This window comes from Columba livia, chromosome 17 (assembly GCF_036013475.1).
Source record: "Columba livia isolate bColLiv1 breed racing homer chromosome 17, bColLiv1.pat.W.v2, whole genome shotgun sequence".
Classification (NCBI taxonomy): Eukaryota; Metazoa; Chordata; class Aves; order Columbiformes; family Columbidae; genus Columba; species Columba livia.
Window position 1 is genome coordinate 10866674 of NC_088618.1, and position 14430 is coordinate 10881103.

At 44.6% G+C, this 14430-nt stretch overlaps 1 protein-coding gene across 10 annotated transcripts in view; it reads left to right on the forward strand.

Annotated features, from left to right (window-relative positions):
* Positions 1-14430, forward strand: part of TAOK3 (TAO kinase 3) — an 83327-nt gene that overhangs the window by 59072 nt on the left and 9825 nt on the right. For 7 of the 10 annotated variants that reach the window (XM_065033813.1, XM_065033809.1, XM_065033812.1 and 4 more), the window contains 2 exons: positions 1315-1521; positions 10103-10237. In XM_065033813.1, coding sequence (XP_064889885.1) covers positions 1315-1521; positions 10103-10237 — 342 coding nt within the window. The remainder of the gene's footprint in view (positions 1-1314; positions 1522-10102; positions 10238-14430) is intronic. The other 3 variants (XM_065033816.1, XM_065033818.1, XM_065033817.1) reach the window with 1 other exon arrangement.

Sequence of the window (14430 nt, forward strand, 5' to 3'; positions counted from 1 at the left end):
TTGCAAGAAAGATAAGGTCACTCGGAAAGTATTCAAGTCAGGAAGTCAACATTAAGGTTGCATATGCAATCTCATCTGTCCTTTGTATATATACATTCGTTAATTAATAGCCATATCCTCATCTCGGATCCCTCATTATGTTATTTCTTCTGTAATTTTATATAAGTATCTTGGAAATATTTTCATTCTCATGTGCATATGTTCTCTATAGAATAGTAGTAGTTTGGATTTTGAGTGCGCTCACACAGGCTCTGAATGATCTGCTGATTCCTTAAAACATAATCACACAATCAAATACAAATCTGCCAAGTTTATCTTTCTGTCGCCTTCCAATCAAGTGGGTACCCTGTTAATTGATTTGTAATGTAATTCTCCCCACGCTCCCTTTGGAGGGCAGACAAACAGTGCAGTGCCAGCCTTTCCTTTTGGTGAATCAAGGCTGTTCTGGACCAGGAGCTGAAGAGTGTTTGGAATTCTTGGTCCTCACTGTGAGCTCCTTGGAAGCTCCGTCAGTGCCACTAGTTAATTCCAAAGGACTCCATAGATTCTCTAAATCAGCCCAGATTAAGCACGTACTCTGGGATTACTGTGGTCCTATGAGTATGCAACAAGAGGCTGCTAACTTCTAATATTTGTCTGTAGAATCAAAAATATGTCCTAGATGAAGAATATTTATATTTGTCTAAGTAGATTACAACAGCTTTAATCACTGCAGTAATGCAGGCTCTCCTGACTCAGCCGCTTAAAGGTGAATGAAGCATTTATCTTGGCTGAAAACACAAGGTTAAAGGGGTTTTTAGCTTGACAAAATGTAATTGCTGACTGCTTGGGACATGGAGGTTAAAACCTCTACACCTGTTAAGCACTATGTGATATTTATCAAATAATAAACAAAGAGGTTCACTGTCTTACATCTCTTCTGATTCACAAAATGTCTTGTAGCATATTGTGACTTGGAACATCATTTTAATACAAACTCAGATCACTCCTTTTAATTACAAGACTCCATCCGCCAGCCATCCAGTATTCCTGGATGTCTCCTATTCAAGCCAAGAGCTATGCCCAGGCTTACTGCTATTTGGGAAGAAAAATGGCTTAAAGCCTGAAGTAGTAAGATTGCAGGGGAAAAGGTAAAAGCTGCCTGCCCCAGATGGGGTATTTAATAACTCAAGCAGCCTTGAGAAACATAGCTGCCCAAATAATGAGCAGAAAACCTTTCGCTCTGCAGAGTCGCCCTTAAGGCAAACTTTGGCGCTGCAGACGCGCTGGGCAGGTGATCTGCAGTATTTGTAACTGACGCCCCTTGTTTTATAGGACAGTGAGCATGGATCAAACCTGAGTAGGAAGATGGACAGTCTGGGCAGCAACCATTCCATCCCCAGCATGTCTGTGAGCACAGGCAGTCAGAGCAGCAGCGTGAGCAGCATGCAGGAGGTCCTGGATGAGAGCAGCCCTGAACTGGTCATGATGCATAGTGACGAGAGCACCATTAATTCCACTTCCTCCGTTGTTCATAAGAAGGTACGTTCTCTGGTGCTCTCCATAGCTCCCCGCAGTCCCTGCTGTCGCTCGCGCCGGCTCACCCAGCGGTCAGTGTGCTGTGAGCTTGTGCTGAGCCATCTGCTGAGAGCAGGAGCTGGTGCCGGGATTGCCACAATCAAGTTCTGTGTTGTTGGGTTTTTTTTCTTTAAAAGTTAAGCTGTGTTTAGCTAACCTCTGAAAATAAAGAGAGGCAGCTAATGAAAGGTAGCGCCGTCAGTGTCCAGGCAGGGTTCACGCTGGCTTTTACTGCACGCTTCCTCACCCAGCCCCGCATGCGCACTTCTTCATGTCTGCTTGGAGCATCAGTCCTTGTTCCCTTGTGAATGACCGTCCTGTGGCATGTGGGATGGTGACAAGTGGTCGTAGCAGCCGAGCTAACCGTTTCCCAGTCACAGTGTGTCATTAAAACCTGCTTGCACTTGGATTTTCCCTCGTGAGAAGTGGAAGTGTGCACAACTTTGGACCCTGCTCATGAGGTATGTTTTGAGTCAAGTTCCACTTGATGCTTTTCTGCTCTTGTGCTGCATGTTGTGATCTGTTGCCTTTTATTTTATTAGGGCTAGATAGCAAGCTAAAGTCGTCTAGCTGTAAGTCAGCATCTCATCTCAGACTGTTTGACTGAAATAGTTTTGGCTTGGCCTTAGCAGTGTCATTTGCTGGTGGGCAGTAAAATGTAGGTTGGTAGTGCGATTGCATTTGCACAGAGCTTCAAAGTGTATGTATGCTTTTTGCCAGAGGAGCTAAAACATTACAGCTGCATGAAAAGTATGAATTCCTTATTTGTAGGGTTATAGCAAAGCCTGGTTCTAACTAACTAAATATTTGTAAGCAGTTCTCCCCCCTGAAATACAGTGTTTGTGTAATTGAATATTGAAGTGCTTATGAAAGGGAGCTCTCAAGAAATTTTGTCTTCAACAAAAGATTGCTTTGCATATTTAAAGATACTGGCAAATAAGTCGCATAGATTTCAGGGGTTTACGTCTTTCTCAAATACGTTTGCAGTAGCACCTTTGGAGAGAGACCCTTTTCAAAAAACAGTGTTAGGTACAAAATGCCAGCCCGAGGAGCCATCCTGAATGAAGAGCAGTGCAACTGGTTGTGTGTTCTGGTTATAGTTGGAGCTTTCTCTCATTTTATATAGGCTTCAGAAATGTGTATTAATTTTGATTTCACGTTGTTACGTAGTAATTTATGTACGCATTAAAATAGAAGTTTGAGGAATTGGTTTACCCAAGTCATACATTATAATATTCCTGACTGGTCAGTGTCATTACAGTTGATGAAGACAAAGCGTGAGCCACTGCCATCAGACAGAGATTGCATTTGTGAAAGAAGTAGAGTTCCTGCTTGGTTTAAGAATATTTCGCTTTACAGTGATCGTATGACACTTCTGAACTACAGACATAGGAAGATTCTTAAGCTGTGAGTTCAGTCCTCTTAGACTTCTGCGTAGCTGTCGTTTTCTTGAGATTCAGTTGAGTAGAATGGATGGCATGGAAGCTTTTGTTATCTGGTTCAGAAAAAAGTCTCTTGCATACTTAAAACTGAAGTATTGTAAAGGAAATCACCCATAGATCAATAAGCCAGATGTTCTGGGGTCATTTTGGAAGCACAAAACCCAAGTCTGCACTAATGGTATTTATGAAATAGGTAACAATTGGCTGTGGTTACTGATTCTTGCATTGAAGTGGGTACCTTCTCAATTGGGAAATGTTATCTTCCACTGTACATATGTGTAACATGAACTTAGACTACGTGTAGCAGAACATATTCCGGTCTGCAAATATATTGTTTTAATTTAGTGCGTTTTTTTTTTTCATTCCTTGCTACTTTGGGGAAGGTAATTTTAAATGGAAAACTGCTTCATGTGTGTATTTTATATGTATTAATACACGTGGAAAGATGAAAATTGAGGCAGGACATTGCCAAGGGTTTATATACATCCATCCCACTCTATTTTCAAGGTAGATTTACTTAGTCTGAAGAAACTTCACTTTGTGCTTGCTTTAGTTGTATTTCAGTGAACTGTGAAGCTGATCCATGCACCTTGGGTTTGTTCTATGAGGTAAGAAGTAGAGAGTGCCCAGTTGGGTAACACTCCAGCCTAATCACAAACAAAATGCAAAGAACCTGGGGTTCAAGTTTAAATTAAGCTTTTGTTTTGCATTTAATCAGCCTTTAAAGGCTAAAAAGAAAATACTGATGAACATAATTAGCCAGCTGTCTCCATTATGTGGGCATAGGGTTACGTATGAAACTGTTTTCACACAGGTCAAATCAAAGTGGTATGTACAATTATGGTATTCCACAAATGCGTTAATTAACAACCTCCAGATGTACCAGACTGCATAAAGTGACCAGGATGGCAAAATTGCCTCCACTGTTGGTATTTTCTAAAGCTCAAAACTCTAGGTGTCAGAGGCCTTTTGATTTCTTTGGACCACAGCTCCAGAATGTCATGTGCAATTGTAAAATGTAGCATGAAAACATCTGTGGTCACGTGTGAAATACAGTTCCCATCCTTCCGTGCTCCACGGCGCTGCTTGGTGTGACGAGCCCGTCTGGAGTGGCAGCTACTTGGTGTAAATCAGGAGCAGACCTCAGGCTCTGGCTACATCACCTGTGTAGCACTGGGCTGGGAGGAGCTTGGAGCATCCCCATCAGCACTCCTGGCATCTGAACTGTGGTCAGTTACTCTGAGGTGGAGGCAAAGCATAAGAAACAGGCTGATGTAGTAAAAGCACTTGTAAACAACTTTTTTTTTTAAGAGCTATTAGTTGGTTGGAACTTCCAGAAATATTTTGTGATCACAAGATAATTGAAGCGATCAGCTTCTGATCACGTTAATTTTCGCCAGCTATGTTCATGATAGCCGAGATGTTTGGGTTTTACCTGGTGGAGAATAGTGCTTGTGATAAATCCTCCTTGAAAAGCAGGCGCAGCCTCACCCCTTCCACAATACAAAAGCTTCGGGACAGCAGTGGAGCTCCATGTTTCTAAAGCTCTGCTTAGAACAAAGGTGATTCCCACCTGTTGGCAGAGTAGAACTTGTAGATTGGAAGAAAAATCACTGCACAGGAATAAAATAAGAATAAAAAGCCATAATTGAATGTTTGGCTTTTTTGTATCTCTTAGTTTATAGCTGTGTCCTGAACTCCTGAGAGGGAAAAATGGCAATAATGTCTGCTGCTCCAGCAGGAAGCTGCATCTTCCCTTGCTGGGCTCTCGGTCCATCACTGGGCTCCAGGACTGCTTCCTCAGGGTTATGCCTGAACCACCAGCAAATGCTTTGCCGGAAATTCAGGTGTCCAGCCTGGTTGAGCTGTCCTGCTAGGAGCTTTTTCCTTCCCCATTGCACGTTGTGGACTGGTGACCTCCTCCGCATAACTCACAATATCATCAGTGAGTTCTGCTTTTCTAATGTGTCTCTTTTGAAAGCAGTTAACATCACTGTGCTTCTCCATCCGAGGATCATCTTACCTATGGATACACATTCTTGTGTCCATCCCCTGTTGGGACCTAATTCAGTTGTTCAGCTGCACAGGTTGGGAGTTGAAGAGTAAATGACAGCTCTAATGCAAACCCAATTGTACCTGAGAGCACCAAACAAAAGGCAAAATGGGACAGGGAGTTAAACTCCAAATACACTGTGCCTCAAAGACATGTAACCCAGATTTTAATAGCAGATAGGCATCAGTTAATTCATTTTAAAATGAGAATGAAGATTTTGGCTCTCTAAGAACAGTTGATGCATCATAGGTAATTTGTCATCTGCTTTTTTCCACTGCTGGTATATGTCAGCATGTGTACACGTGGCTTCCCAGAAATGTTATTTTGTTGTCCTAGATTAATGTGCCAAGTGGTAGGATTTAGAATGCTCCCACATGCTATTGTTTTATTTCCATCAAACTTTATAATAGTAAAAAAGGTTGTTCTCTTTTAATCTAAACAAAAAGCCAGTACAGTATTGCGTTGTTCGACTGCAATACAGAGTTGTTGCTGTTATTTACTTCAACCTTAAAATCATCAGTGCTTATGAAGAACAAACTTGGGCGATAAAAACGTCAGGGAAATCTTCTGATTAAAATCTGGTTTATAACAAAAGGAAGCAAAGGCGATGTTCGTAGTTGATCACCACAAATTCTTGCTCAGTGTCTGTAATAAACATACATCTGTAATAACTGCTGCAAATTGAGTGACTTTCCAAATCCATTGAATTAACCTGTACGTGTTGCCTGTAACTGCCATGGTTAGTATGCAGAATTCACGGATGGAGCTGAGGCAAAGCTGAGAGTGTTTTCCTACATATCAAGATTTATGATTCATACTTGGAAAAGATGTTGTTTTGATGAGATGTAAAGGATATTTAGGTAGCGACTTGCTGAGTGTTGGCTCGCACGTGCCAGCAGTGGTGACCGCCTCTGGAATCGTGTCAAGCAGGCTGGTGACATGAAGCCTTTCTTGAAAGACTCTTGATACTTAAACCTCTCTAGATATCAAGGCTTTCAGTGCAGTGTATTAAAATTAATTGCGGCACACTGTTTTCCTTGCTCTTTAAATTCTTAGAAGGAAGGGATTTGCTGCAATTCCATTCAGGACCTTCCTACAGCTCCTGTTCATCTGGGAGACAGGCTGTCCTTTCCAGGTAGTGAATCCTCTTGTGCAAACAGTGCTTGGGAAGGTTTGTGTTTGGTGTGCGTAACCAAAAATGCAGCGTGCAAGTGAACGTTCCTTTTGAGGCAAAAGTTTGGATGTTTCAGCTTTAGGCTGTTAATTCTTGTGTTTGATGCTTTGTCAGTGCAGGGGTTGGTTTGACCATTTGACAATGTGGTATACTGAAAACAGTGTAAATATCAAATGCAATTTATAGATCTGTCTGCCCAGTTTTGCTGTGATTAAAATCTGAGGCAAAATTCTCATTGATTTCTATAGGAAAAAAATCCACTCCTATCTACCTACTGAGTAGTTTTCTGTTTGCTTCTGTACTTCGGTTGTTCCAAATGTCTTCTGAGCAGGTATTGTACTCACCTGCGAAGTTTTGTTGTAGCAATGTGTTTCTGTGGGGTGTTTTTCCCGTAGCGCTTTTAACAAGCCACATCGTTCTCTAAAACCAAAAGAATACCTGATCAGTGTAATTGTTAAGTGTTATCAGGAAGGAGTCTAGTCAGAATACCTTGAACATAAAATGAAAGTACTGTTAGTAACGTGCCCTTTGGGTTTTTTCATTGGTTTTGAGACACTTGCTCTTTAGCATCATTTAAGTAACTGGAAGCTCTGGTCAGATACTATAGAAATGTTGGAGGGGTTTTTTGCCAAATAGCCCCATTTGTTGTGATCAGCCTCAAAATTGTTTATGTAGCAGATAACACGGTCAGAAGAACAAATGATTTCTTGAGTAGGAAACTGAAGATTCTAGATTATTGATCCTAAAAAGGTTTTTAACGGTTTGATGTCTGAAGTTACATCCATAAGGCAAATATTGCAATAAACACAGAAAACAGATGGAAAGTGAAATACGCAGGGAAGTTACATTACTTGAAAAAAACAAACCAGTGTTCAAACTGCAGATTTAGGGCTGAGAGATACCCTGACCCAAACTTGATGAGTTTCTGGGGCGTTTTCAATCACATTTTACTGACTGAGTAACTTGAGCTGAGGTGCCGGTTTTGGATCTTTGTTTCCAACCAATCTGGAGCTGAAAGTTTGAAACAGAAGTTCCTGATTTGTGCCAACATCTGCAAGGAGCTGTGATTGCTGATTCTCTGAGCAAACTTTTGGGAGAAGAAAATAGAATAAGAAGAGCAGAAATCTGTTTTCTGGGTTTGTAGGTAGAAGTTTGGTAGCAGCCATCAGTCACGCTGTTGAGTAAGGTTGGTGGAGATACGGAGACTCTTCTTTGTCTTACAGGTCTCTGTTTACTAGCAGTCTCTGTGCTAGATTGGGTAACTCTTCATGTCAAATGATTTTATTTCTGGTAGCGTGACAGCTTTCCTGATAAATGTTTTGCCTGTTAAGGTTCCAGGGGCTTATATCGGAGTCAAAGGCGGTTGCCCGCCAGATGCAGAAGCCTCAGATGCCAGGTTAAGGGGCGCCAAGGACAACCACCCAGTTTTCTGTCCACTTGAAGCTGGTCCTTTTGCAGGCTCAGTTGCGAAGGAATTCTCCCATTTCCTCTATTTGAAATGGTGAATGCAGTTAATTCACATTCCTGTAGGACAATTATATTCTGCTCTGAGTGTCTTACGTGCCCTGAAGTAAGCAGAAGTCCTGTAAAACAAGACCAGGATGACATTCTGCCCTCTAAGAATCCACCTCTTGAGTAACAGAAAGTAACCCACAGATTAATTTTTCCATATAAGAAGTAATTATAACTTCAACTTGTCATAGTCATGGCATAGTCATGTAACGGAGAGAGGGAAGGTGGTGCAGGGATTGGGGTGTTGCCAGCAGACCTTCAGAACCTTGTTCATTCACATGTGCTGCTGCAGCCTTTGTGTATGATCATGGGTAATATTTGGCCTGTTTCCACCTTAATTTCATAGCTGCAGTAGAGGAATAGCAGCTCCTGTGTACTTCCAGTTCTCTTCAGTCCTCTGTGGTTCAGATGGGTAAGTTTTGTGTAGGTCTTTACCACAGGACACTTCTATTCGGCTTTATTTTGTATATGTGGTTCTCCAGTTTGAACCCGTAAGAAGTTGTTTGATCAAGAGGTTTTTTGGTGTGACTCTTCTAGAGCCTAAGACACACCTTTTGCGGGAAAGCAAGTCAGAGAGCCTTGCCTGTCACACAAACACGCACAAGTCGAAAACTGGTTATCAGCCCAATGGCCAGTAATCGCCTTTTTGCAACACTTGCCTTCCCCTGTTAACACACTGCAACAAAAAGTCCTGTGGATGACCAGTGAAAAATGAAACTGCAACTTCTGCTTACGCTCTGTAGTCCTGCTGCTTCGATGGAGGACTGTCCTTGTTGACTGATTGAGCTTGTTCTGCCTCCCGTGGGTGGGTACAGAGGAGCCAGTGCGGGTTTGGTTCTGTGATGGTCTTGGCCGTTGTGCTCTCGCTGTGCAAAGGCAAGTGAAAGGTGAGCATGGAGTGGAAACACTCAAAATGGAGGGTATGAGAAGATTATCAATGTGTTGTTCAGCTTTTTATATCAATTTTTCTGTACTTGTTTGGCTTTTGCTTGAAATCATTTACAGAATCATATTGAAAGCAGCTGAATGTGCGTGGATCCGAACTAGAAGCAGCTAGAACTAGAGGACATCAGAGAGGGACACAAGTGTCTGCAGCGCAGGAAAGGAGCGTCAGCGCGAGAGCAGCATCGTGGTGGAGATGCTGGTTTCTCACCATGCGGCTTTCAGACCTCACCGGTGTCTGCTCTGGCACGGCAGGGTGCTAAAGCTGCTGCTCTCCTGCAGACACCCGCTGCACTCTGCAAGGGTTGGCATCTTTTACTTACCTTTTGGCCTAGGTGCTTGCAGCCTTTATTGTGCACCCCAACAGTTAGAGACTTGGTTTAGTGTAGGAACAGTCTCAGTTTTCCATTGAGTTTTTTAGGAAATGGAGATTGAGGATGAGAGTCGTGGACCTGTGGTGGATGTCAGCGTGGCAGACGTGCCAATGCCACCTGCTGTCCCATGGAGCTGGGCTGGGTGGCAGTGGGACGTGCCTGGTGTCCCAAAGGCTGCGCTGACTTTTGAAAGTCACCATTTCAATTAACAAGATTGCGGTGATGTTTTTCACCAGCCTTTCTGATTAGGGTCTCTCCTCTATTCGCTTAACGAGAGCTTTGTTCTGTTGCAAAACTTGCGGGCGCCGTTTCACAGACGCGAAGCCTTGCCAAGCGAACAAGAGGGAGGTTGCACCGGGAACCATTTGCGCTAAAACCTGTGAGCTGTTGCTTTAAAAGGAAAAAAAAAAAAAATCCTCTGTGGGCTGTGGAGAGAAAGTGCTAGAACTGTGCAGGATCATGACTGGAAAGCAGGATCCCCGAGCAGCCACAGCTGTCCTGGTCCTCTCCAGCCTGCCCTGCCTTTAGCCAGGATGCTGGTCCCCCGCAGCAGATAGTGAACGAGAGACAAAGAAACCCCGCCGAGGACGAAGCAAAGGGAACGAGGCAAAATGTTGCTCCTGTGTTAAAAGGGAACAGCATCTTCTCTGCTGCACATGGAAATCACGTTTTTAATGGGATTGCTGGCTTGCAGCGCTTGAACCCGACCTTTCCGAGGAGCCCCATCGCTCAGCTTCGCTTTGTGCTTTTGACTCTTTTTTTTTTTTTTGCACATATATATAATACCGGAGCTTTAAAAGAAAAAAATAAAAAACCCCAATCCCAGGCAGGATTGAGCAGGCATCCCGCTAGTGATCAGCTGACGTGCCGAACCCCAGCCTGCAATGTGTTGCTTATTCATTTAGTACGGTGGGAGCTGCCGGGGCTGGCAGAGCTGCACTATGCCTCTCCTACAGCCGCGCCTGTGCAGCCAGCGGGGTGAGAGACAGGCAGCCGCCGCGGGGAGAGCGCAGCCGGACTTTCTCCTTCTTTTTATCCGTTTCTGCAGGATCATGTATTTATAAGGGATGAGGTGGGCCACAGGGATCGCAGGCCTGAGGTGCGGCCTACCCAGTCTGTGCAGAATCAGGCCCTCCACTACCGGAACCGAGAGCGCTTTGCCACAATCAAATCAGCATCTTTGGTAAGCGGCCACCCCACCCCACCTCCCCTCTCCCCCTCTCCCTCGGCAAAGGGGTCAGGATTTTTCTCTCTTTCTCCTCTCCCGTGTTTTATTTTGTATTTGTTGTTGGCATAGCAACTAGATATTGCACTGAAAGATATTTTAGCTCTGTGTGTGAGATGTAAAATGTAGGATATATTTAATTTCTGCATATATTTCTAGTATATGGGAAATAAGCCACTTTCCTGGATGAACTTAATATAATCTCAGATTTCCTCCCCTCCCTCCCCCCCCTTTCCCACCTGTCTCTTTTGTTAATATGTTTATTTGCATGTGCATAAAGTCTATATATATATGCTTGTGTGAAATATGCTTTAATGCTACGGAGATGCAGATGGCTTTGGAAACAATAAGGTTGCTGCTCCCCGGCTGAGCCGCTGCCTGTTTTTTCATTCATTCATTTATTTCAAGCAACTGTGCCGTGACTGCATTTTCCAGCTTGATCCCTAGGAAGGATTGCCGGGCTGCGATAACGGAGAGGGCTCACAAAGAGGAGGGGGATGGGGTGAATCCATCAAGATTTGTACTATTGCAAATGTGATTGCTGTGGGTGCCTTTGTAGTAGGGAAAGGGGTGTGTGCCGGAAGAGTTAGTTCTCGTGCCGCCTCCCCCACCTCGCATCCAAACGGGGCTGCGGTCCCTCGCAGCCTTTTGGAGGGAGAGGAATGAAAAATGGCCTTTTAAAGCGAAAATAAATGTCATCTTAAATATTTCAGCCCGATGGTATTAGAGGTCAGACAGATGGGGAGCGCTGGGAAGTACCCACTGTTTGGCCATAGCACTCGCTCAGTGCTATGACATCATCCTAGACCAACCCCGAAATTACACCAGCGAGCCCTCCCCTTCGTGTTTTACCCTGCCTGATCGGTGGGGTCCTTCTACACCACCATTTCTCGATCCCCCGAATCGCTTCCCATTCCTGCATGCACAAGACACAGCGTGTGTGTGTGACCACAGCCAGAGGTTGTGAGTAGAGCGAAAAAGCAGCAGCACAGCCCGTAGCCAATTTTTCTTATTCCGAGTGGTGGTTTCCTGCTGCTGTTAAAATCTCAGATGATGCTGTGGCATTCAGATCTCTGGCCAGATGCTTCTTCATGGACTGACATTTGAGGGGAGCATCCGAGTTCCATCTTTTGCAGGTTCACTTCTGGGTGGTTGTACCCCGAGTGCTCCCCAAGCCGGTGTCCCCTGCTGGCCCTTCCCTCCCTTCTCTCCCCCCATTTCAAGAGTGACCTAGAAATGTGTGCACTAGAGGACTTCATGCAGCACACCTGGCGCAGGTGGGACCTCTAGTCTGGAGACCCTCTGCCTTGTGGATTTTTCCTGTGTATGTGTGTGCCTGCACCCAGCAGAGCGCCAGCACTATTGCCTGCACTGAGCAAATAAAAGTAGGAACCAGTTAGCTTGGCTGGAGGGAAGAAGTGATGAATGACTCAAGTATCATACTCCAAACGTATACAATCTGATTGATAAATATGTGTGGTGAATATATTCGTATTCTTTTTCTCCCCATGGGGAGCTGCTGCTCTTTCTGTCCTGCCTTCAGCAGCAGGGTCTGTAACTCCCATCCCTATTGAACATGTCAGCTCTGGGCTACCTGGGTGGCTGGAAGGTGTCGCATGGCAAGGGCCCCCGGGGAGCTGAGGATACGGTGTGAGGGTGCGGACTGTGAGGTCTTGCCAGCCCTCCGAGCTCCGGAGAGCACAACTCATGTCCCAAGGTCACTCCTAAATCCCATGGCAGCCTCCTGTGGGGCTGGGACTCTGCTTTAATTCCTTGGTCACTTGGATTTGCTAAATCTCTCTGCTTCAGTGACCAAACAGTGATAAAGATAAAATTCATACTGGGTGAGGAAGATGGTGGGCTTTTTTGAAGAACTTTGTTTATTTTCTGTGGAACATGCTGTGATACAGAGTGTGTCTGGGCTCATGCTGGGAGGCTTAGGCTGCACGCTTGGGGTGAGCAGTACAGTCTCTTTTGGGGGACAGAGGAGCCCCCATGAGCTCACTGTGTTAGCCAGCAGACCTTTGGAAAAGCACATGGTAGCCTGTGTCATGCAAAAGCTTTGTTGTCCCCATCGTACGCACACGTATGCCATTCCCAGTATAGAGGGAAGTTCCCAAAGCAGCACCCTGGTACTACAGGAGTTGTGACCGTGTCCTCAGGTTCTGAGGTTACATGATAGGGGAGAAGTTTCCCTGTCTTTACAAAAGAAATATTTAATTTCAGTTCGCCTTGTGATGAGCTTTCCCTTTAATAATCTTTCATTCCCCCTTCTTCATGTTCCAAAATGGAAATCTAGAGGAAAAAAAATATATTGCCCAGAACGTGAAGAACAGGAGCGTGTGTGCCAGGGTTTGAAGGGCCGGCGTGGCTGTCACACGCTCTGTCACCGCGCCCTCGCTCAGCGGCTGGATGGTGGTAGTGAGTGGTGGTGCCGAATGCTGCTGCTCCTCGGGCCAAGGGAACACACCTCTTGTACACAACCCCTCGTCTCCTGCTTAAATAGCGTGTAGCTGGTACGGGGACAGTGCCCTAGACGTGTCTGATATTTATAGTGTGAAACCAGAAGTTCAGACTCTCTTAATCTCTCATGTTAATTTACTCCTTCAGCGGTACCTTAAAATTGAATCCTGTGTGAATGGACCCTCCAGATGTCACAGTGTTAAAAATGAAGCAAACCAACATGGTTCGATGGTTCCCCCCATCACTGCTGCCGACCACCAGTTGGTTTCTCAGCACTGGGCATGGAGAGGTTATGCAGTTCAGAGGGCTGGGTGGCCTGTATCGCAGAGAATCGGAAAACAGGAGTTCTGACCCCAGACTCAGTAATGTAGGGTGATACTTTTGGGTGTAAAAACTTCTGCTTGGGGGATTTGCTGAACGCTACCACCTGACAAGAGAGGAGGGCAACTTTATGGAGATGTTCTCCATGTGGAAGTTGGGTCTCTTTGCAAAAACAAGCTCAAGTAGTTCCACTAAGTGCAGTGGGTCTCAGCAGAACTGCATTAGACAGCTCTGTGCTCCACGTGTCCTAGGGATTTTAAGAATGATTCCCCTGCCCTGCTGCTCTGCGAGAGCATCACGTGAATAAGAAGGGAACTGAACAGACTTCAAATACAACACTGAAATGGGCTATGCACAAAGAAACAGGCTGTGAATGTACCTTTCTAGTCTTTCACTGATGCTTTGATATTACTCATGTTTAAAAAAAAAAATAATGAAAAAATGAACAAATGTGGTTAAGAAAGCTGAAGGAGCTTACCTTTGGTCATCATTCAAGCAACAATTTTGAGTCACTCTTTCCTAGGCCACTTTTCTCCTTGGTCATTGCGTAGGCCACATTTTTTTGGTATGACATTCCTGTGGCAACAGTAACCATCACTCACTTGGAACAGTGGTAGAAAAGAGGCTGTATACTTCCGCTGTTGCGGTGGAAGTTAGTACCTGAAATGGAGATCAGGTACCTTCTACATCTCCACATTATTTTGTAGACAGCAGCGATGCAGAAATTAAAAGTTACAACTAGAACTCTATGCCTTGAAGCTCAGAAAGCTGCTGTTTGAAAAGAAGGGTAGAGGTTGTGTGTGTTGATAAGGCTACACCTATCAAGATTTCCAAGTGAAAGGTGTCTTTTAAATATGTGCAGAGATGCATCGATCTGCATTTCTGGATGTCTTTTATGCTTGACCCTTTAACTTCTCACTGGCTTACGCGTTTCCTCAATAGCTGCTTTTACAGTTTCCAAATGAAAAGATCTAATAGTTAAAGCTTCATAGGAGGATGAGGTGATGTGAAGTCTACCGAAGGCCTTGGCTTTCTCTTTGAAATCCAAACGCCAGCAAAAGAATTGTGTGATCTCATCTGAAGCCAGATACCTGGGTAGGTGTGAATAGGCTTCTCTGGATGTGGCCATGAACCTGACACCAGGGCAGTCTGGCTCCAAAACCAGGTACGTTTACACAAGGGCTGTTCTCTTGCACCCTCATCTGCCGAAGCAATGACATTTTATTCCAGATGGTTGAGTGTCTCCTAATGGACTCATCTCAAAGTTCTTCTCTCGCTGTGAGAGGCTGCTGGCAGTGTCTTGGTCTCTGTTCTACCTCATGCAGCAAAGAGGAGCTCAATACTTCATCTGGTTATTGAGAGGTGAG